General features: G+C 58.0%; 1 protein-coding gene and 1 long non-coding RNA gene across 13 annotated transcripts in view; one reads left to right on the top strand and one right to left on the bottom strand.

Annotated features, from left to right (window-relative positions):
• Positions 1–7,425, top strand: part of TLE3 (TLE family member 3, transcriptional corepressor) — a 23,918-nt gene extending 16,493 nt beyond the window's left edge. For 5 of the 12 annotated variants that reach the window (XM_080607481.1, XM_080607480.1, XM_080607479.1 and 2 more), the window contains 11 exons: positions 1,118–1,237; positions 1,449–1,745; positions 1,932–2,064; positions 2,246–2,442; positions 3,178–3,254; positions 3,446–3,695; positions 3,811–4,058; positions 4,284–4,431; positions 5,369–5,519; positions 5,937–6,013; positions 6,150–7,425. In XM_080607481.1, coding sequence (XP_080463607.1) covers positions 1,118–1,237; positions 1,449–1,745; positions 1,932–2,064; positions 2,246–2,442; positions 3,178–3,254; positions 3,446–3,695; positions 3,811–4,058; positions 4,284–4,431; positions 5,369–5,519; positions 5,937–6,013; positions 6,150–6,257 — 1,806 coding nt within the window. In that variant the 3' untranslated portion in view covers positions 6,258–7,425. Of the gene's footprint in view, positions 1–1,117; positions 1,238–1,448; positions 2,065–2,245; positions 2,443–3,177; positions 3,255–3,445; positions 3,696–3,810; positions 4,059–4,283; positions 4,432–5,368; positions 5,520–5,936; positions 6,014–6,149 lie in introns of all 12 variants that reach the window. The other 7 variants (XM_080607475.1, XM_080607473.1, XM_080607482.1 and 4 more) reach the window with 3 other exon arrangements.
• LOC308200914 lies at positions 7,283–21,548 on the bottom strand. The gene is made up of 3 exons (XR_013955909.1): positions 16,738–21,548; positions 14,637–14,734; positions 7,283–10,974 (listed from the first exon to the last, which is right to left on the bottom strand). It is a non-coding gene; the product is annotated as an uncharacterized lncRNA (long non-coding RNA).

Here is a 21,548-nt window from a genome sequence, read left to right as displayed (position 1 = left end):
AGCCTTGCCTGAGCAATAAAAAATATTTAGTTTCTTGGCGGCGCGCCAGCAGAAGGCTGAATGGATCGATGCCTCTAAATGCTTGACATGATTCTCTGGTAGCTCCGAGGTTTTTCAGCATGACTGCCTGAGAAGAAAGACCCCGGTGTTATCCAAAGCTGCTTATTGGGTACCGAGGAGAAACATGAACTGCTTTAGTTCTCCCTTTCAGAAGGAAAAGAAAGGCAGGCGGAGGGGCTTAGAAACATTTCTGCTTAGCAGGGGTGGCGGGCTCTGCTACGAGACACGAAATGCCGGCGATTTCTCCTGCAGCTCGGAGAAACCTAATTGAATCCCATCTGCGCGGGGCCGTCGCTGTGCCGTGGGGCCGGGCTGCCGGGGTTTTGCCAGCCCCGGCATCGCTTCCCCGCTGCTGTTTTTGCTCCAAACCCAGAACTGGTGGGCGAGGAAGGTCCCGGGGGGGCCACGGTGCTTGGATGCACCCGGGGCTCCTGCACAAAAGCCCGGCGAGCATGGCTTCGCCGCCTCCAGGCTCCTGTTGCCGGGTGTTTTTCCAAACATTTTTTCAACGCCCTTTGGCTTGGCGGAGCTCGGCTGCTGCTGCGGCTTAGCCGGGGCTGAGATAAAGCAGCTCCCCGGCCGCCGGGCCCCGCTCTGCCCTTTGCTCCCCTAATAAAACCCGGGGACGAGGTCCTGGCTCTGCTGCCACCGAGGAGAAAGCGGCCGCGGGCTCCCCTGGGGCCGGGCTCTCGAGGGCGCCTGCCCTTGTGCCGAGCCCGGCCCGGGGCTGTGGTTTGGTGTCCCTATTTACCTCCCAGGGAGGTGCTGTAGTTGCACGGCTTCCTCGCAGGGTTTTCCTTTCGGAACACCAAACAGCTCCTCCCTTCTCCCTGCTTTTGTGGCAGGCGGGCTCGGGTGCCCAGGAGCGGCCGCGAGGGGCTGGAGGCGATGCCGGAGCCAGGAGGCGCGCGGGGGGGGCCCTGGGATTTTGGGCTCTGGGGCTGGGTTCTGGGCTCGGTGCTGGCCGGAGGCTGCGTGCTGTGCCCTTCGGGCTGCCGCTCACGAAACCCCGTCTCTTTGTGCTCGCGACTCAGCCGTGCCTGCTGTTTTTTTGCAGAATAACTCCGTCTCGCCCTCGGAAAGCCTGAGAGCCAGCGAGAAGCACCGGAGCTCCACAGACTACAGCATCGACTCCAAGAAGCGGAAAGCGGAGGAGAAGGACAGCATGAGCCGATATGTGAGTCGGATAGCAGCAGGGGCCGGGCTCGGGAGTGCCAGCAGGGGCGGGCGGCGCTCATTCGGGCAGGGCTTCGGGTAAAAGAAAGCTGGGTTTGGGCAAAACGTGGCGAACGCGGGGTGGATGCGCCCTGCCTGGTGCTGCCGGGGGTGGGTTGGCTCTGCGGGGGCTGCTCCGGCGTTTCGGGGCGCTGACTCCCGCTGTGTTGCAGGACAGCGATGGTGACAAGAGCGACGACCTGGTCGTCGACGTCTCCAACGAGGTGAGTGGAGGGGTGTTCGGCAGGTCTGCCTGCTGGGCTGGGGTCCGAGGGGGCGATGCTGGGGTGCGAGCGCTGTCTCCCGTCCTGCAGGACCCCGCCACCCCCCGGGTCAGCCCGGCCCACTCCCCCCCGGAGAACGGCATCGACAAAGCCCGTGGGCTGAAGAAGGGGGACGCGCCGAACAGCCCGGCCTCGGTCGCCTCCTCCAGCAGCACTCCCTCCTCCAAGACTAAGGACCTGGGCCACGTACGTGCCGTGCCCTGCCCCCTGCCCTGTCCCCTGCCCCCTGCCCTGTCCCCTGCCCCCTGCCCTGCCCTGCCTGCAGGGTCCTGGGCTTCCCGAGCAGGGGATGCTCTCCCATGGGTGCTGGTGGTTGAACCTCATCCTTTATATGATTTTTTTTTTTTTTTTTTTGGTTCCTTCTCCATCCAGAATGATAAATCATCAACGCCCGGGCTCAAGTCGAACACTCCGACGCCGAGGAACGACGCTCCCACCCCAGGAACGAGCAGCACCCCGGGGCTGCGGCCGATGCCCGGCAAGCCGAGCGGCATGGACCCGCTGGGTGGGTACCACCGGGGCTCCCCTGGGATCACAGCAGCCTTGGGGAGGCGGGGGGGGGGTTATCGGGGACCCAACCCAGCTCGGCACAAGCTGCGAGCAGTTTGCGTGGGGATGGGGGCCAGCAGGGGGTGGCGCACCCATCGCGCCACATCCCCCTGACCGTATCCCTGACCCCCCCCCAGCCTCAGCCCTGCGGACGCCCATCTCCATCGCGGGCTCGTACGCGGCTCCCTTCGCCATGATGGGGCACCACGAGATGAACGGCTCGCTCACCAGCCCCGGCGCCTACGCCGGCCTGCACAACATCCCCCCGCAGATGAGCGCCGCTGCCGCCGCCGCCGCCGCCTATGGCCGGTCGCCAATGGTGAGCTTTGGAGCTGTACGTAGCACTTTTAGCTCCTTTTCTCGCTCACGGTGGGCGCGCGAGGGGCTGGGGATGTGGGGGGGGGCTCCCCTGTGTTGGATGGGGGAGTGGGGGCACCTTGCTAGTCGTGGTTTGGGTTGGCTGCTGGCGAGGGGCGCTGGGCATGGAGTTCGGGGTGCGCACCTTTGGGTGCTGTGTGTCCCTCTGCAATGGGATATCCTGACCTCTGTCCATGGGAAAACCCGCTGCACAGCCACCTTCCCCTTCATTCAGACCCTCGTGGTCTGAATTTTTGGGTAGACCCGTGTGGAGCCAGGAGCTGATGATCCTTATGGGTCCCTTCCAACTCGGGATGTTCTATGATTCTATGATTAATACTGCTAAAGCCTCATTGTGTGTTTTAAGGCCCAAACACAGTCAGAATGAGAATTAAACCACTGCCATTAATGCAGAGTTTGGGGTTTCTGCAGCACCGGGGCACAGCTTGCCTGCTCCCATCCCCAGGGACTTGGGAATGGCTTGGAGAGGGTGGGAAAGTCCCATGCTGCTCCCTGAGGGCCTAAAATCTTTGGTTAACTCCCCAAATCCTTCCCCTTTCTGGTGGCCTGGGGGGTAAAATTGCAATAAGCTGCTTAGCAAAGGGGGAGCCGCGGGGCTGCGTGTCCGTGTGCCGGGCGTGGGGATGGGGCTTGGGAGGCTGACGTGCACCGTGCCCGGCTCGTGCCCGCCTCACCGCGCGTCTCTCGGCAGGTCGGCTTCGATCCACACCCGCCCATGCGAGCCCCCGGCCTGCCCACCAGCCTGGCGTCCATCCCCGGCGGGAAGCCGTAAGCACCTCTGGGTTCGCCGTGGGGTCGGGTGCGGGGTTTCGCCGCGGGGGGACCGCGGCGCGCCGCTTGGGCTGGGTCAAGCGCCGGTGGCACCCCACTCGGTGGTGCCGCTAGAAAGGCTGTGCTGCGTTTCGGCAAGCCTATTTCCCGGGGCTGACCCCCGCGTGTGTCCCCCCCAATTTCTGCAGAGCCTACTCGTTCCACGTCAGCGCCGACGGGCAGATGCAGCCGGTCCCCTTTCCCCACGACGCCCTGGCCGGCCCCGGCATCCCGCGGCACGCCCGGCAGATCAACACGCTGAGCCACGGGGAGGTGGTGTGCGCCGTCACCATCAGCAACCCCACCCGGCACGTCTACACCGGCGGCAAGGGCTGCGTGAAGATCTGGGACATCAGCCAGCCGGGCAGCAAGAGCCCCATCTCCCAGCTCGACTGCCTGGTAAGGGCCCGGGGGTCCTCCCCGGGAGCGTCCCCCTGCGTCCCCACGCCGCCGGCGCGGCGCGCGGTCCCCCACCCTCGTGCTAACAGCAGCTCCGCGCCTCTGCCTCCTCCAGAACAGAGATAACTACATCCGCTCCTGCAAGCTGCTCCCCGACGGCCGCACGCTGATCGTGGGCGGGGAGGCCAGCACGCTCACCATCTGGGACCTGGCCTCCCCCACGCCCCGCATCAAGGCCGAGCTCACCTCCTCCGCCCCCGCCTGCTACGCGCTGGCCATCAGCCCCGACGCCAAAGTCTGCTTCTCCTGCTGCAGCGACGGCAACATCGCCGTGTGGGACCTGCACAACCAGACGCTCGTCAGGTGAGCCAAGCCCTGCCGCGGGCCCCCCGCGTGGGTTTCCAGCGCGTTCAGTGTGGGGACGGCCCTGGAGGTGCAGCCCAGGTGTCGGTGCGCACGGCGATGCTCCCCTGCCGCGAGCAAACCCGCATCCCGCAGCTTCCCCAGCTCCCTTGAAGCGACCTCCGTGGGTTGTGCCATGCGTTCCCCCTTCAAGGCTTGATTTATTTATTTATTTTTTTCTCCCAGGCAATTCCAAGGCCACACGGACGGCGCCAGCTGCATAGACATCTCGCATGACGGTACGAAGTTGTGGACGGGGGGGCTGGACAACACGGTGCGTTCCTGGGACCTGCGGGAAGGGCGGCAGCTCCAGCAGCACGACTTCACCTCCCAGGTGAGCCGGGGAGCCCTTGGGCTACAGAGGGGGAAGGTCCTGGCCCCGTGGAGCCCTCGTGCAGGGGTTTTCTGTCCGTGAAAACTGGGCCTGCCCGCTCTGGATGGCCCCAGAAGTGGCTGGTGCCTCCATGGCGATGGAAGGAAGCTCTTCCTGCTGGGCACGTGCTCTGCGCAGCCCTGGCTCGCTTGGTGCCTGCATGTGCTGGGTGTAATGCGGGAGCGTTCGAGGCAGTGAGAGCTGTAGGGCTACCCTGGCTCTCATTTTATTCCCTTTTTTGTTGCTTTTCCACTTGCTGCAAGACTGGGCTGTTGTAAAGAAAGCAGTGCTTGCCCTGGGATGCTGGCAGGCCTTGCAGGACGGCTGGAGGAGCCCAGTGCGTGGGGTGGGAGCAGGGCACGGGCACCTGCGTTCCCCTGGAGACCTCCCAGAGCCCTTCTCCAAAAATAAAAATAAAAAAATACCTGGGACCTCACGTCCCCTTAGCAAACGTGTCCATCCCATGGGACTGGCACCCCCAGAGCTTTGCATGCCAGACAGACACTTTTTGTCCAAAGACATCAGGGCCCTGGCGGGAGCGCTGTACCTGCAGGATGCTGCTGGGTACCTCGTCCAGACCCGCAGCAGGGCCCGCGCTCGCGCTGCTTTCCTGCAGCTCCCGGCTTTGCCAAGCCCTGTTCCAGCTCTGGGGCGCGTGGTAATTTAGGAGGACGGGGCTCCGTCCCTTCCAGCCCTTTTCTCTTCTGAACCGCTGGCCTTGCTGTCAGCTCTGTGAGCAAAACCACGCTAAAATCGACCAGAGAAGAAGAAAGAACAGAGCGGGGCGGGCGGAACCGGGGGAGCTGCGGCGCGGCGCGCCTGGTGCTGTCCCCCCGGCGTCTCCGGCGAAAGCCGGAGGGACGCAAACCCCGCTGAGAGCACCCGTCTGCCCCCACAGATCTTCTCGCTGGGGTACTGCCCCACGGGCGAGTGGCTGGCGGTGGGCATGGAGAGCAGCAACGTGGAGGTGCTGCACCACACCAAGCCCGACAAGTACCAGCTGCACCTCCACGAGAGCTGCGTCCTCTCCCTCAAGTTCGCCTACTGCGGTGAGTCACGGGGCAGCGGGCGCCGCGCTCCCGTGGGTGCCTCGGGGAGGGCTGGGGCCGTGCACGAGTTTTTGGTGCTGGGCGGGCCGAGCGTGGAGGCCGCAGGCAGGATGCATCCCGGTGAGGGTGCCGGCGGGGTTGTTGCCGCGGAACAATCCTGCTGCTCCACCCGCTCGTGGTCCTGAGCCGCCACGACGCGGGGAGGGCGAGCCGCAGGCTGGCGGCGCGTGAAGGTGACGCAGTGCTGGGGTGGGCGTCCAAAAACTCCCCCATTTTCCAATTTTTCCCAAACCTTCCCTTTCCTGAGAGTGACCTGTTGGGGGGCCGGGAGAGGGGCGGCCACCCGGGTCTGGCGGGGTGGCTTTGGGGCCGGGGTGGGCAGCTCGCCCCCGCTGACGCCGTCCTGTCCGGCCGCAGGTAAATGGTTCGTGAGCACGGGGAAGGACAACCTGCTCAACGCCTGGAGGACGCCCTACGGAGCGAGCATCTTCCAGGTACGTGGATGCTTTCTGGGGAGGGCACAGGGGGTGGATAGCACCTGGACCGTCCTGGGGGCTTCCAGGTTCAGTGCCGCCACGCTGACCCATTTTCTGGTTTTTGTTTTTTTTCCCCATTCCCCGCTCCTTCCAGTCCAAGGAATCCTCGTCTGTCTTAAGTTGCGACATTTCAGCGGATGACAAGTACATCGTAACGGGCTCTGGTGACAAGAAGGCCACGGTCTACGAGGTCATCTACTAGCCGCGGAGCGGAGCGGGGCTGGCGGCGCCGCGAGCCGTGCTGCAGCCGGGCGGTGGCAGGGCTCGGCGCATGGAGGCAGCGGCCGGGGGCTCGGCCACCGACGGGCGGCCTGGGATTACACACGGATTTATTTGGAGGTCTGCAAATATGGCACACATTGAAGCCCTAAACGAATTTTTTGGTTTGGTTTTAGGGTTTTTTTTTCTCTTTTTTTTCCTTTTTTTTTTTTTTTTTTGGTTTTCTGGTTCTTTCCGTCTGCGCTTTGGTGGCACTATACAGGACTTATTTTTTATTGTGACTTTTTTTTTTTTTTTGTGCATCCTGCATAAGACTTGTGAAAAATGTAAATACCGGACTAGTAAATAGCATTGGAAGGGTGGGGGACCCCTCCCGGTACACTAGGTGTGTATTTTTCGTCTGCTGTAATTGTATTCCACTGATGGTTTTGGTGGTGGCAATTTTTTTTTTTTTCCTTACCCCCTCCCCGCCCCCCCCGGAGCGTCCGTTTGGGACGCGACCTGGACATGCAGCGTGTAACCAGACTGAGCAAAGATGTCCACTGGTGAAAGTTGTTCCTACTGTCGTACACGTGCGTTGTTCGGTGTGTTAGTCGTGTTCGGACGCTGTACGGACTGCGGTGAAGTCGGTCGGATCCTCAGCTACTGACGGGACATCAGCAAAACAATCACGTTTTTATATGGATTTTTGTGCTCGTTATGTTTGAAGAAAAGGGGAAGCCCATGATCCGGGAATCATCTGCTCAAGCCCTTCTTGGTCTTCGGACATAAGCAATGAGGAGTGATTTCAAAGAAAGCATAGTAAATTCAGCTCAGGGAGCCACGAAAGATAATAGCAACTTATGTGTTTTGTATTCAAATGAAAGTAAAGAATTAGAATTGATAACCTTTAAAATACAGTTTTTTAAAGCAAAGTTTACTAACAAGTAGGGTTTGTGTGTGGTGGGGGGAAGGGGCTGGCTTTGGTAGGGTCCTGTGGCTATATGGTCTTGTGTCTTCTGGTATATAGGTTCCGATGAAGCAAAACCCATCCCCGCACAGGCCTGCATTTCAGCATTTTGTACTAAAGGGTTAAAAAAAAAAAAAAAAGAAAAGAAAAAAAAAAAAAGAAATAACGGGAAATAAAAGTATTTGTGTAGCAGAAGTGCTCACCCTGTATTGTAGCATATGGAAGAGAATTTTTATACTACGTTTTTATGGATTATTTTTCAATTTTTTGATTTTAACCTGGTCAAAGCCCACTTAGGGTCGAGGTGAGAGCTGCCCGTTGGGGACGGGTGGCCCGTGGGTGCCGTAGAGCGGCTGGCGGCCGGCCGTGAGCTTCGGATGCGCCTCCAGCATCGCCTCCCTCCGGCCATCGTGGCTGCTCTGGGGGGAGAGGAGTTGGGGTGGAAAGGAGATTTCGTGGAAAATGGATCTTTTCCCCTTCAGGACGGCGTTTCTGAGATTTTTGCCCTTTTTTCTGTTCCAAACCGAGGGAGACGTCCCAGGCAGCGCGTGCCCGCCCCGCGCGGCTCATTAGTGCTCGCTGCGCCCGGCCGGAGGAGATGGGATTGATCTCGTGCGCTAATTACCCGGCAAGGAACGGAGGAAAAAAAAGCTCTTTAAAACTGCATTTAAGGAAGGTGGCTCTAAGGGCGGTTTGGCCGAGAAAAAGGACTGAAAAAGCCCCTTCCCACCAGCCCCGTGCGCTCTCGGGCTCGGTGATGCTGTGGGGCTCCACCAGCGGGGACGGTCTCAGCGGGGGCAGCTGCGTCCCCCTGCCTGTGCCCCCAGCCCTGGTACAGCCTCCGGGAGCATCCCCTGGTCTGCAGCCTCGGGAAAAGGGTCAGTGGCTCCGGAAAAACCTCGATAGCAGCTGCCCCCTGCCCTGAGGGCACTGCCGGCTGCCCTCCTGCCTGCTCGCCGCGTGCAATCGACGCTTCGTTCCCCCCACGAGCCCCCCGCCAGCGAGGAACTGCGCCTGGTGGAGGGCGGCCGAGTCAGACTTCTCAGCGTCACACCAAAGGATGTAGCAGGATGTGTACAGCTGTTAATAACTACAACTGGTTTTTTTGTTAAAAAAAAAAAAAAAAGAGGGGGAGAAAAAAGAATAAAAAGTAAATGTAATGAAGCTCAAAGGGAGGCAAAGTGTCTATAAACGGTTCGACCTCTGAAAACCCGCACTGAGTTGGTAATAAACGCAAGCAAGTACGGGGAGAGGCTGTTGTTCCTGCATGGGGGGGCCAGGGTGCAGAATCCTCCCCCCCTCGCCAGGAGGGCCCTACCCCTCTCGGCAGCCTCGGGGTGCTGCGGGACGCGACCGCCCGTGGAAGTGGGCTGGGACCGCGAGCTGCGCTGCGTGGGAGCGGCTGGACTCCGGCCCCGGCGCTCGACTCCTCTTTTTCCTCCTGTGGATGCTTTCGGTTGCCGCCGTGCCCCAAGGATGCTGCGTGGGGGCTCCGCTGCCTCCTGTGCGGGCGTCCCCACCTCTCCGGGGGGACCACAAAGCTCACCCCGACCCCGTCCTTGCTTTTTTCTTCTCAAGACGGGCCTGAAGCCATCGCCTGCTGCTTTGTTTTCGCCGTCAGGAGCCCGCAGCAAGGACCCGCGGCCCGATGGGGATTCTCCCTGGGGACGGTGCCACTGCTGCTGTGTGGGGCCGGGGGCTCCCGCGTGCTCCGAAATTGCCCGACGCCAACGTCCCGCATTCCTCTGCTGCCAGCCCGGGTGCCCCGGCAGACAAAGCGCTTTCCTTGAGCAAGGACACACGCACGGTCCTGCAGGGCTCTGCCCCGTGATGTATTGAACATGACAGAGCCTGCTGCGAGGGAGAAATAAAAAGCAGGAGCAGCACTCTAACTGCTCGGGCTTCCGATAATGTACGGCGGTAAATGGTTATGAGTGCATTTAAAGCTGATTTTAAGCTGGATGGAATGAGGGGCTTGCACAGGGGACCATTAAAAGATAAAAATTGCAAGAACTCCTTTGTTGTCAGGTTTTGGAGAGCCCAGCGCACGGCACTGGAAGGGTTTGCTCCGGCCTGGGGGCACCCGGTGCTGCCCCTTCGGGCGACTGAGCGGCTCTCAGCAGTTCCCGGCAAACCGTTGCCCTTTGCAGTTAATTTGGTTTGACTGCAACCTTTCCAAAAGTGCTGACGGAGAAGGTGTTGAAGCCAGGCACAGTCTCTCCGATTTCCATTTACGTTATCAGCCAGGCGCCGAACGTGTGGACTTTGAAGTATTCCGAGCCCTGCACACTACTTTTTTATTATTATTATACGTTCTTAAGGCCTTTTTTTTTTTTTTTTGGCATTTAATGCTTTCAGTGGCCGAGGCTGCTGTGACCCTCGTGCAAACCTCGGGTGTCAGGCTCCTGGATCCCAAGGGCATCGCAGTGGGGCACCCGGAGCTGCCCACGCCATGCTGCGGGTGCGCTGCATCCGTCCCCAGCACGCAGCACCCATTGGGTTGTGTTACCTGCTTTTTTGTCAACGTCTGCCTTCTGTGAGCACCGTAGCAGCACTCTCACGCAAGGATGGGCTCTCACGCAGGAGGCACATGGGGTGTTTGGTCCCGGCAGCTGCTGAACCGAGCCGCTACCCTCTGGAGGTAGCCCACGCATCGCGCCCGCACCGCTCCTCCTCCCCAGCCAGGTTTTCTGGGGCGGCCATCAGGTGAAATTACGCTTTGAGTAACCGATAATTAGCAAATTACAGTGCTTAGGTCCTGGCGCTGGGGCAGAGGTTGTTAGCTTGCCTCGAAAAATATAATAAAGAAAATAACCGGGGTGGGTGGCTGCCCACGCTGCCGCCCAGACGCACCCCCCAGGCTCCGGGCTGCTGGAGCGGGCTGAAACCTCGCTGGTCGTGGCTCTTGTGTCGCCCCATGGGAACGCTGTCCCCAAGGAGACTTTTGGCCATGTGGCTTTTCCCATGCTGTGCCTCTGGTCCCTACAGGGCAGCACTGGGCATCGGTGTCGGTGTAGGGAAGCCGTGCTGCGCTGTGCCACCCCGTGCTGCGATGAACTGTGCCAAACCGCGCCGTGCCGTGCCGCACCGTGCCCACCCCGGACACCAAGAAAACCACTCTCGGGCTGGGCTCCCCGGGCGGGCAGCCACCCCCTCCGCACCTCCGGTTATGGGGTGCCCCCTTCATTCACCCCACAACCGTATCTGAGGCTCCGGGGACAAAGCGGGGTGCCCGCAGCGAGCACGCGTTGTGCCTGCAGCCGTCGGGCGCCGTGCGTCGCGCACGCGGTGCCGGGCAGGGCCGAGAGCCCCGTCCCACCCCCTGCACCCCCCCGTGCGCTGCTGCGGCACCCCGTGCCACCCCTCGGCGGCGGCTCTCCGAACAGATGGCAGGAGGAGGCTCTGGGACACCATCAGCTGTTGTTATCGCTAGCTGATGACACGGAGTGTAAATTCTGTTGGCACTACTCCCTTCGTCTGTTCTGCCTCTGCATCCCACCAGTTTTAATTACTGTAATTGAGTTATAATGAATGATTGTGCATTACCATTGTCTGTAATGTGGCAGGGAGTATTCTGTTCGTTACACACTCCATCTAACAACATGCCCCTCCTCGTTGCTTTGTTTATCTGGTTGAAGGGTGTCATCACTTCAAATGGCATAGATAAAACAGTACTCAGAGTGTCTGCGTTTAGATGTTTATCGTTTTTCTGTTCTCAGGCAATGGTGCTTCACTGAATCCCGGTGGAAAACTGCAGAAACAGATAAAAACTAATTTGGCTTAATCCCTCTTTAAAAAAAATAAATAAATAAAGGAAAAAAAAAAAAAAAGAAAGCAAACCACCACAACAAAAATCCTGCAGGGCTTTGGCCCACTGAAAAAGCCATCGGCACACCAGGATTCCCGGGGTGGGGGGCTCCCCTGGGGGGGCTTGCCCAGGGCTTGGCTTCCCTGTGCTGGCTGCGCTAAGGCACCCAGCGAGCCCAGCCCCGTGCCCGTGGCCACCACCTCAGCGGATTTTGGGGGCTGAAGCCACGATCAGCGGGCACAGGAGAAGCTCCCACATTCAACACCAAGCACTCGAGCAGGGACCCTTTATATCTTCGAGGCAGAGGCCAGGACCATATTAATTTGTAAAGGCAGAGCTGTGTCCTGAGGGCACCCATCGCGCTTCTTGCCCTCCCAGAGGCTAACAACTCGCTCATGTGCACCTCGTGTGCTTCTAGGCTGCGGCTGGCTTAGGAAAAAAGTGTCGTGTGAGCATTTTTTGTAAAAGACTTGGCCCCATCTGCACGCTGTCAGTAAATGGCTGAGCTAAACAACACGGTGTTATGAATAGTAGCATTTGGTAGTTTTAAACCTTTTTCTTTTTCTTTTCTTCCTTTTTTTTTTTTTTCTTTCTCAAGGTAAATTCCAGCGGGATCAACACTACACAGGAATTGCCCCGGAGGAAGCTGGCTGCTCACCAATTCGTCTTGTAAAAAAGATTCATTATTACCGTTGAGCCGAGATGAAACAATTCTCTGGAATTAACTAGCCTAATTTTGACCAGCCGATGTTTTGCTACAATGAAAGTTTGGATTGTTACACATAAAAGCCGACCCCCGGCTCCCCCGGGGGGGGGGAAGATGGGCGCGATGATAACGCCGGCGGCGGGCAGGGCGCACGTGCACGCACGCATGCACCCGAAGGAGCTGCGGCCGGTGCCAAAATCCGTGCCAAAAACACCGGCACAGCACCCGGTGTGGCCACCCCGATGGGCCGGGCTCAGCCACGCTGCTCCCACCCCTCAGCACCACGGGGCTGGGGGCACGGCGGGGGGAGGGGCACCGGCACACCTGGGACGCTAACGAGGCTGATGAGGATAACCGCCTGATAATTGGTATTTAGTGCATGCAGGTCTGATAGCTTCTGCTGAGAGGTTAATTAATGGTTCATTTAGCCATTAGAGGCACTAAACGGGAGGACACGGAAAGGCCTTGCTCGCTTCGTGCTCACCTTTCCCCCTGCGCCCCCCCCAGCCTTGCTCGCACCGGGGAGCAGACCCCTGCCGCGGGAGCAGGGCTGCTGTGGGTCCCCGCATCGCATCCCCTGACCCCCTGGGGGCTCAGCCCCCCCCCGTCTGCTCCTCGTGGGGTGGGCACAGACCCAGAGCATCCCCGCGAGGCGCTTGGAGCCCCAGCCACGGCCGCTCTGATCCCCCAGCCAGCCCCCGCCGGGTCCGGGAGCTCTCCTCGAGGCACCCAAGCAAACGGCCCCGCGGTTTCCCAGTGCTTTATGGCGGCGCAGAGCAGCTGTGCTGTTCTCAAGGCATATTGAAGCAGTTTAATTACATTTTGACACTAAGAGCTGTTTTATTATCCCAATTTCTGTTGTGTAACTAGAACATGCAACGGATTGCGGAGGCATAATCCATTAATACTCACTTGTGAGGATTTGTAGCTTTGGACTCGCGGCCTTATACCTTACTCGCAGATAAATATATTATCCCCCTGCACAGCCTATCTGGGGGAGGCAGCGGGCTCCAGCCCGCTGGCAGATGCGGTGTTTATGGACGCTCATTACTCCAGGCAGGGCACGGTGGGGACGCGTCCTCAGAAGGGGCTCGTGCCTCCACCTCTGGTGCCGAGCGAGGACCGAGCTGGCCGTGGGCTGCCCCGCAGCGGCTGTGCGCAGTGGGTCTGGCCTCCACGGGAGGCTGCTCGTCCTCGCGAGGCTTCAGCCTCCCATCAGGGTGGGTGAGGAGATGGGTGCACATGGCTCAGGAGCACAGGGGTGGAAAGTCTTGTGTTGGCTACCCAAGCCCATGAAAGGTACGGCATCTTCCCCTGGTGCCACTAAATTCATACATGTTACACGTTCCTGGTGGTTTGGCTATTAAAAAACCCATGAAAAGGTGCAAAACTTCCAGGCAGGGCTGAGTCCATCTTCTTCAAGGCACGGAGCAGGTGGCTCCCCACCGAGGCACTGGCAGCGGGGCTGTGAGCCCCTGCCTGGCCCTGGGGGGGGCAGTGGGAGCCAGAAAGGGCAAAGCACGAAATGCAAAATCACCGCCCAGACAGGTACCCAGAGCACGCCGGCATCTCCCAGGCTGGTTCATGCCATAGTGGGAGGGCGGCCGTCCTCCACGGTACACGAAAGAGGCAGAAAACGGCAAATCTGGGGTTTGGAGGTGCAGTCAGTAACAGGGAATTATTGCCAGGGAATTGGGCAGCCGGCCCTCGCCCAGCAGCTGGGCCCTGCTCACACTGCCAGCACCCACCGAGCTCACCCGGAGCTGGGGGGAGAGCTGCCTTTCCCAAATCTGACCCCCCCCGGGCTGCCAGCAGCGAGGCTCACGGACGCTCCCTGCCCACTGCTTCTGCGGGCCTGGGGGCCCTGGGGCTCCTTCTGAGGTTCTTCCTTGGTTATCCCAGGTTTGGCCGTGCTGCCCCGGGCTGGAGGTCGCTGCCCCCCCCCACCCTCCCCCCCCGAGCACCTCGCTGCCAGCACCGAGGGGCTGCCCGCACCCCTCCGCCCAGCTGCAGGGAGATTTCGCACTCTCGTGATAAATAACGTGCAGGGAACAGGAGTCATCTGAACTGAAAAGCAATCATCCCGGCTAATAAACCGCTCAGGAGCTCTCCTGAGCCGTAAAACCCTGTCTGCTGCTTTCTGAGGGCGGGGAGCGAACGCGAGAGCAGCCCAAGGCTGCACACGCTTCGTCTGTTCGGGTCTTCATCCATCCTGCTGCGCCCCTGCTGAGTCCCGGCGCAAAACTCGGGTGGGAGAGGCCCCCGGTGCTGCTCCGCAAGTTTACGCCATTTCTCCCTCTGCAGCTCTTCCCTGCAGCCCCCAGCGTCTCAGTAATCCCCGAAAGCAACCAGAAAATTCCCCAGCACAGGAGCACGGCTCCGCTCGCTAGCGGCCGGGATTATCCCAGCCCTGCCCTGGGGACCCCGTGGGTGCCCGGGCCGGTGCGAGGACCTCTCCCTGCTTCGCCTGCCGCTCTCTGAAATAAGTTACTTTTCTCCTCCCCTTTTCCAACACTTAACCTCATGATCCTCTCTCTTTGAACACACACAATTTTGGCACGCAGCTCTGCGGACCACCCTCAAAAGCAAATCTCTTTAATTTATGGAGAGACTCAGCTTAAAGCACGAGGATTTCTCCCTGCCCCCCCCCCCATCCTTTGCATTTTGTCCTGACTGTAAATTTTTAACGACAGTTTAGAAAACACGAGCAAATCATCGGTGACGTTTTTATAACCTGCCTAATACTTTAAATAAAAGGTTCCCCAGAAGTGCGTGTCGGGAGCTGGTGAGGGTGATCTGCGGGGACAAACGTGCCGAGCACCGGGGGCCCATGGCCCGGCCGCAGAGCCTGGAGCAGCCCAGCCCCACAGACCCCAAATCCACATTTCCAAGCCCCCACCTGTGCCGTGTGCCAGGAGCAGCCCAGCTGCAGGTCCGGGACAGGAAGGGCATCAGAAACCCCAGGGATCTGGTACAAAACCAGCCGGTCACATCTGCCTGAAAATAAAAACAAATATGGATTTTCTTTTGAAGATGCTCGTGTGTTTTGTTTCTAAACATGGTAGTTTAAAAATGAAATTTAGCCTTCGCATTCACACTTTTTCCCCAATTTTTAAAATTAAAGACTGTACGAGATTTCAGAGGTTAATGGGAGGGTTAAATAAAGCACTGTGCTTGCTTCCTCCCAGCTGGGCACTACGCTCAGCAGCCCAGCCGTGCTGTTCAAACAGGCTAGCCTCCTGGAGAGGTGCTTTGACCTGCCCCGGTCCCGATCCCCCTGACCCGCCTCTGGTCCTGCAGGCAGGGTTTGCTTTTCCATTTTTTTGGTGGAAATGCACACGGCCTGCGCTGAGACTCGCCCACCCCTTCCCTCCCCACGTGCCATCCCCTTCACCCTGCGTGTCACCCGCCGGCGCCAGGAGCGATGCCCGTCGATCCTCCAGGTCCCTGGTGGCCTCGTCCCACGCCCCCAGCACCCACGAGTGGGGGTCCCGCTGGAAACCCCGGCGTTCCCTGGGGGAGCAGCCCTGCAGCAGCCCCTCCACGTGCCGCTGGGCTTTGCACTGCTCTGCGCCCTCGCGTGGGGTGACATTGAGGAACGCGTTGCCTCGACGTTTATGATTAGTCACCAAATTCGTAATCTCATCAAAGAGATATCACAAGAGCTTGACAGGGGCTGTTTCCCATAAATCCACGCTGATTGGCATTAATTGCACTGTCCTCTTCTGATTCTCTATTAATTGAGTCCCGTATCAGCTGCTCCATTATTTTTCCCGGGATCGATGTCAGGCTGACAGGCCTGTAATTACCTGGGTCATCTTGTTTGCCCTTTTAAAATACCAGCACAACATTAGCTTTCTCCCAGCCCTCTGGAACCACCCCGGTGTTCAAAGACTTATTGAAAATCAACATTAACGGCCCAACCACTCTCCTTGACCAGATGTTTTAAAACTCCTTGGAGCAGCTTAACCAGACCCGCCGGTTTCCAAACACCCGCGTTTAGCAAGCGCCCAACGTCCGTGCGAGCTGTGGTGGGTGCAGGAGCTCTTTCATCACCAACCACCGCTCCAAGGACTCGCTTCCCCCTCACCGCAAAGCAGGAGTACATCGCCACCACGTCCTGCTCCAAACAGCTCTTCTCAGCCTTACTCTGCTGGCCTCCACTATTCCTTTAGTCTGGGTTCCCCGGCTCCTTCCCCGGCTCCCGGTGCTGCCTGAGAGCAGCCCTGAGCTGCTGTCCTCTGGGCAAGGACCAAGCTGCTCTCCTACACCTGCAGACACTTGCAGCAGCGACTCATAAGAGCTTACAGCAAAGCCAGCAGTGGGACCAAAAGAGCAGCTCACAGGGAACAAAGGACAAGCCCTGTGCAGAGCACGGAGAGCAGCCAGCCCCGGGATCTCTCAGGACACCACCGACACCCTCGCAGGGACACCCAGCGCAGCAGTGAGAGCAGCACAACAAGCTAAGGGGTTACTGCCTGTCCTCCAAGCACCCAGCCAGGGCCTGGGGAGGGGGAATTTCTCTGCCACGCTGCGATAACATTCACCCGATAACATCCATCTGTCTTCGTTAGCCGCAGGAAGCACAGGGAAGGAGCGCCGGTGCGGCCCAACACGGGCCCTTTTCAAGGATCATTGTGCCCTTCCTGCAGGTAATAGAGATGAATGCAAATCACCCTTAATGCCTGTAAGGCATCCCCACCGCACGCCTTACCGACTGCTTTCCACCAGAAGAGCACCCGGGGGTGAGCGTGGGCAGCCCCCGGGGCCGGCTGTTCCCCCACAGGGTTTCATCGGCACCCACCGCGCAGGATGGGTGCTGGGGCCAGAGGGTGCTGAGCTCTGTCCTGGCACTGCCGGACTCACCGTGTGCTCCTCAGCAGATGTTTGCTCATGCCACCAGGCCACAGTGACCCCATAAATCACAGCCAGCCCAGCAAACACAATGCACAATTGTTATTTAAGAGCACCGATGGCGTTTGAACCATCACCCAACCCACCTCGGCAGGAGGCCAGGGTTGTGACCATGTTCTCTTCCAGGGACATCAACTTCCTGCAGCCCAGTCTGGTGGTAATTATACCTAGGTACAGCTCTTCTTAATTGACTGCTAATGGCTAGCCACCTGAGGACAGCGTTATATTAAGAAGGTTAATTGGGTTGGGCTAGGTACACACTTTGGGGGATGCATAGTGCTGAGGGACTCGCCTGGTCCCTGTGTGCCTCACTGGGACTTGTTTCTCTAGGCTTCCCCAAATTCATTAAAAATAAATCAATATGTGCCCTTTGACATGAACCTGATGAAAACGTGCTTGGTGTTTGGCAAAGGGGGAACTCACCCGGGGCGTCTCTCTTGCTGCTGTGACGGCACCAGCACCCCCGGGGCGCAGCGCTCACCCGCAGCTCCTGACGGCTGAGTCAGGGACTGGGGCAGAGGATGCCACACCAGGTGCTCCTGGGTTTGCATGGAGCAGGGATGGCTTTTTTGGGAGAAGATTTGGAAAAGCACCAAAAAAAAAAAAAAAAAAGCACCAGAAGCCAGGGCGTGGGAAGCCCTCTTCAGGCTTCCCCCCTCTTCAGAAACAGGGGACCTCTTCCAGATTCACCGGGGAGGGAAGTCTCCAAGGGATGGATGGTGCCAGCAGCCCCCAACCCGAGCCTCACCCACCATGGCTTTGAAAGGGACGTCACAGCTCTTGCACCACGTTGTCCCCAGCGCGGAGGTCTCTGATGGGCAATGCCCTGGCTGACGGGGTCTAAAGGTACCGAGCTGTTGGCATAGCTGTCCCCTGTCCACCACCGCGGAGTAACCAGCAGCATCTAAAAAACCAGATGTGTCGCTGAGACCGACGGACAAATCAGTGTTTGCGCCCAAGGCGAGACAAAGGGCAATCTGTTGGGCTCCCGAGCTGACAGACGAGGGCTGTGTTCTCCCCGCTCGCATTTTATCTCCGCGCACCAGCTCTTCTAACTGCTGGGAAAAGAACAAAAGTGTGCACGGCAAAGGAAAGAAAATATTTATGCAGCGAAGCGCAGCATCACCGCTGCTGGGAGGAAGAAGGGGAAGGAAAAATGCGAGCGCGCTGCTGTGCACGGCTCAGCCTCGTGTGCTCGCAGCCCCAGCACCGCACCAATGGTGCTGGGACGGGGCCGGCGTCCCCCTTGCTCCCTCCCGGAGCAGCGGCGTGAAAGGAGCAGCGGGGCCTGAATGCGCATCCACGGCCATGTGAAAATGGATTCCAGCAATACTTGGAGACCGAGCCCATTATTCCTGAAAGCGGCTGCGTTGCAGCAGGGTTTGATGCGAGGCAGCCGCAGAGAGGTTATCTCCTCCCTGTGGGATTTTTTATTTATTTTTTTATTTTTTTGGTAAAAGGCGAGCCATTTTGTAGCCTCACCTTGGGTGTTTTATTCTCCAAAGAAAGCTTGAACTGCAGGAATGTCAAACGAGGCTAAGTAGTTGCCCTAGCATCACCGTCAGACAAAAGCCGACACTTTCTGGCATTAAATTGCTAAGAGACAGTCAAGGACTCTTCAATGCGGCTGCAAATTGTGTGACCAAGCTGGAAAACACAAGCCACAAGATATTCTTGGCCTGAACGCACCCATAATCAGATGAAACCATAATGGTGCGCAGACACCAGGCCCTTGTTTTCAGCGTGGCGAAATGCCTGCCGAAACGCTCGGCTCAGGCCCATGGGCTGGCTTCCATGGCTCGCTGCTGGCTTGAGGTGGGGTGCCCGGAGGTGTTGGGGTGCCCGGAGGTGCTGGGGTGCCTGGAGGTGCTGGGGTGCGCAGCAGGTGCTGGGTGTTGGGGTGCCCACAGTGCCAGGGTGCTGGGCAGGCGGTAGGGTGCCCGGGGTGCCCGGTAGGCGGTGGGGTGCTCTCAGTGCCGGGGTGCCCAGCAGGTTTCGGGGTGCTCAGCAGGTGTTGGGGTGCTCATAGTGCCGGGGCGCCCATCGGGGAGCGGGCAGGGTGGGTACAGGCACCCCGAGCAGCTCCGCCGGGGTGGCTGCGCGGCGGTGCCCGGCCGCCCCTTGTCGGCGCCGAAATGTTTCGGAATCAGGCATTTAATGAGAACAAAAGAAATTAATTGGTGGTTTAGGCCTAATGAGACTGCTGTGCAAATTAACAGTCCTCATCAGCAGAAACAAACAGAGTCCTTAAATGAATTGCTGCGGAGCATTACCCTGAGTAAGCTTTTGCCGGGATGATAAATAGCGGGTCAGGAGGGACCATCTGTGCTCCCCCTCCCCGGCGCGGGCAGGGAGCGGGGAACGAGGCTTAGGGAGAAAAATAGATCTCAATAAAGCATAAATTCTCCGTTTTATTCATCCCGGCCCAGCTTGACACCACCATCTTACTAGCGAGATAAAGAAGAAAACCTCTTGCATTTGCATCTGAAAAGAGCAAGAGCGCGGCCCCTCCGCCCGGCGAGCCGCGGAGCTGTGGTTTGGGGATATTCAGCCCCCATTCAGGCGGGCACAAAAGCCGGGCCCCCGGCACGGCAGAGCAGGGCCGGCTGATTGCGCCGCGGACAGAAGCCCTGTATATCCGTCACACAACCCATTTGTTCCCTCTGTTTACTTAAGACGTTCTTCAATTCCCAGCGAGGATTTGTGTTTCTGGGTTGGTTTACTTACGCTCATGCCCTGCAAAAAAAAAAAAAAAAAAAAAATCTGTCTGATCTTTAATAATCAAAGTAATTAGAATAATCCTTTCAGGGCTGAATGAGGGATTATTTCTTCGTGTCATTTTAGTTTCATCCTCATTTGGGCTCATAAAATGTGGAAAAAGCACTTCAAAAGCCCCACTGTAGTCCCCGGCCCTTGATGCTCTTGCAAATTCCCAGCCAGCCGCCTGCCAAGCCCCGCGTTCTCAGGGAAATTTCCAGGCCCTTGCGTGTTTGTCTAAAGCAAATTTATTTATTTCGGCGGTGGTCAAATAAACACTGGGTCCGCCGAGATTTGTGGATCGTTTGTTGTTTCGCTGTCTTGGACAGATAAGGAAACCTTTGATGAAGTGAAGGGACTTTGTGTGTCTAATCTGGGCCCAGCAGCTACACGCAGCGATTGTAAAATGCTGCGGTGTCTGCAGGGAACAGTAATTACATAGGAGGATTAAAAGGTCCTAAACCTCACCTATATTTCACTTTTGTAAACTAGCGAGGAACAAAGAATTCTTGGCTTGCCAAGAGGAAAGAATAATTGACACAATTCGCAGACGCTGGATTATTATAATGTAAATAAACGAATGGAAGAGGACAAAACTAATTTAGGCCTTAAACTTTTCATCTGGCGTTTAACAAGGGGGATAAACACAGCTTTTAAAAGCAGTGTCACAAACCCCAGAGCCCCCCCTCCCCGTCTCACCCGTGCTCCTGCTCGGGGGGCGCAGCCCCAAAAGAGGGGCTGGGGCAGAGCTGGGGGGCTGGGAGGGGGGAGCGCTGCCCCGTGCCACTTGATGCTGATTTTATGCCTTGGGGGGGCTGCCCTCCAGCCTCAGCCGTGTGCCCCCCGCTGCGGCCGTGGCCCCTGCTGCGTGCACCACGGAGGCTGCGGGGACGAGCCCCATGGAGGCTGCGGGGACAGGCAGAACGGAGGCTGCGGGGACGAGCCTCATGGAGGCTACGAGGCCGAGCCCCGTGGCGTGCAGAGGCAGGGAGCTGCTGGTTTTCCTCCTGCCCCATGACCTTGGGCCCTCACCTACTCGTGCACGCATCCAGAGGAGCCGCGTGGGAAAAACCGAGCACGCAGCCGACCTTGTTTTTGCGCTCAGCTGGCAGCGCCTTCCTGCTTTTGAAAAGCAGAAGCTGAGTTTTAACAAATGTTAGCCTTCTCATCAAAGAAATACTCTCTCCCCCCCCCTGCCCCCGTCTATTTTCCAATTGCCACATGAAACATAATAAATCGATGTTTATAAAATGCTAAGTGGCACAGGAGTGCAAATAGCCAGCAAGCAGCCACGGCGCTACTCCTGCTTTAAGACAACAGATACCTACGCATAATGTGCACCAGAATTATACAAAAAAAAGGGCCAAAAAAAAGAAAAAAAAGCCACATTCTTTCTTGCCAGCTTGACTCCTGATTTCGGCTAATGAAAAGCACGCAGGCTCCGTCCGAGGGTGCTCAGGCCAAACCCCAGAAGCCGTTTGCAGCAGGAGGAACGAGCGCGGCTCCTCGCCTCCTGCCAGCCAGCCCGGGGCACCAAAAACAGGGCTGGAAAACCAAGAAGAGCACAAATCTGCACAGCGTGTGTGCGAGAGCAGCGTGCACGCGCGTGTGCATGTGAGCGTGAGCGTGCACATCCATCCAAGCGCTCCCCAGAGCCGCTCTCCGGCTCCTTCGCCCGGGTGCTCGGGGTTGCTACAGGCAGGGGGAAACACTCCGGGCTCGGGGCGTTAAATTATGAACAATTATCAGCGGGAAAATGACAAGAATGAGAAAATTAACAAAGAGCTCAATACATTCGGCTAAATGACTAACATAAATGCATTCCTATTAGGCAGTCAATATTGGGCTGGCAGCTCCTGTCTGTGCCTATTTCTCATTAGACAAAGCCTTGACCTTGACCTCATTGTCCTGTTTGCTGGGAGACAGAATCCCATAACAACTCGTTTGGCGAATGTATTGGACCAGTAATCCATAAATATTGATTCATTGTTTGCAGTGTAATTTAAATGTCAGTTATAAGCCCAGGGCAGATAAAGATCTGTATCAACAATAAAACTGGATAGAGGCTATAAATCCCCCGGGGCAGCCTGGGTTAAAATGGATATGCAACGCATGCATCCTCTAAAAGAAAAGTGAAAAT

The sequence above is a fragment of the Anser brachyrhynchus genome (genome assembly GCF_964034855.1).
Source record: "Anser brachyrhynchus genome assembly, chromosome: 11".
Taxonomy (NCBI): Eukaryota; Metazoa; Chordata; class Aves; order Anseriformes; family Anatidae; genus Anser; species Anser brachyrhynchus.
Note: the sequence above shows the minus strand (reverse complement) of the source record. Positions and strands in the feature narration are given on the sequence as shown.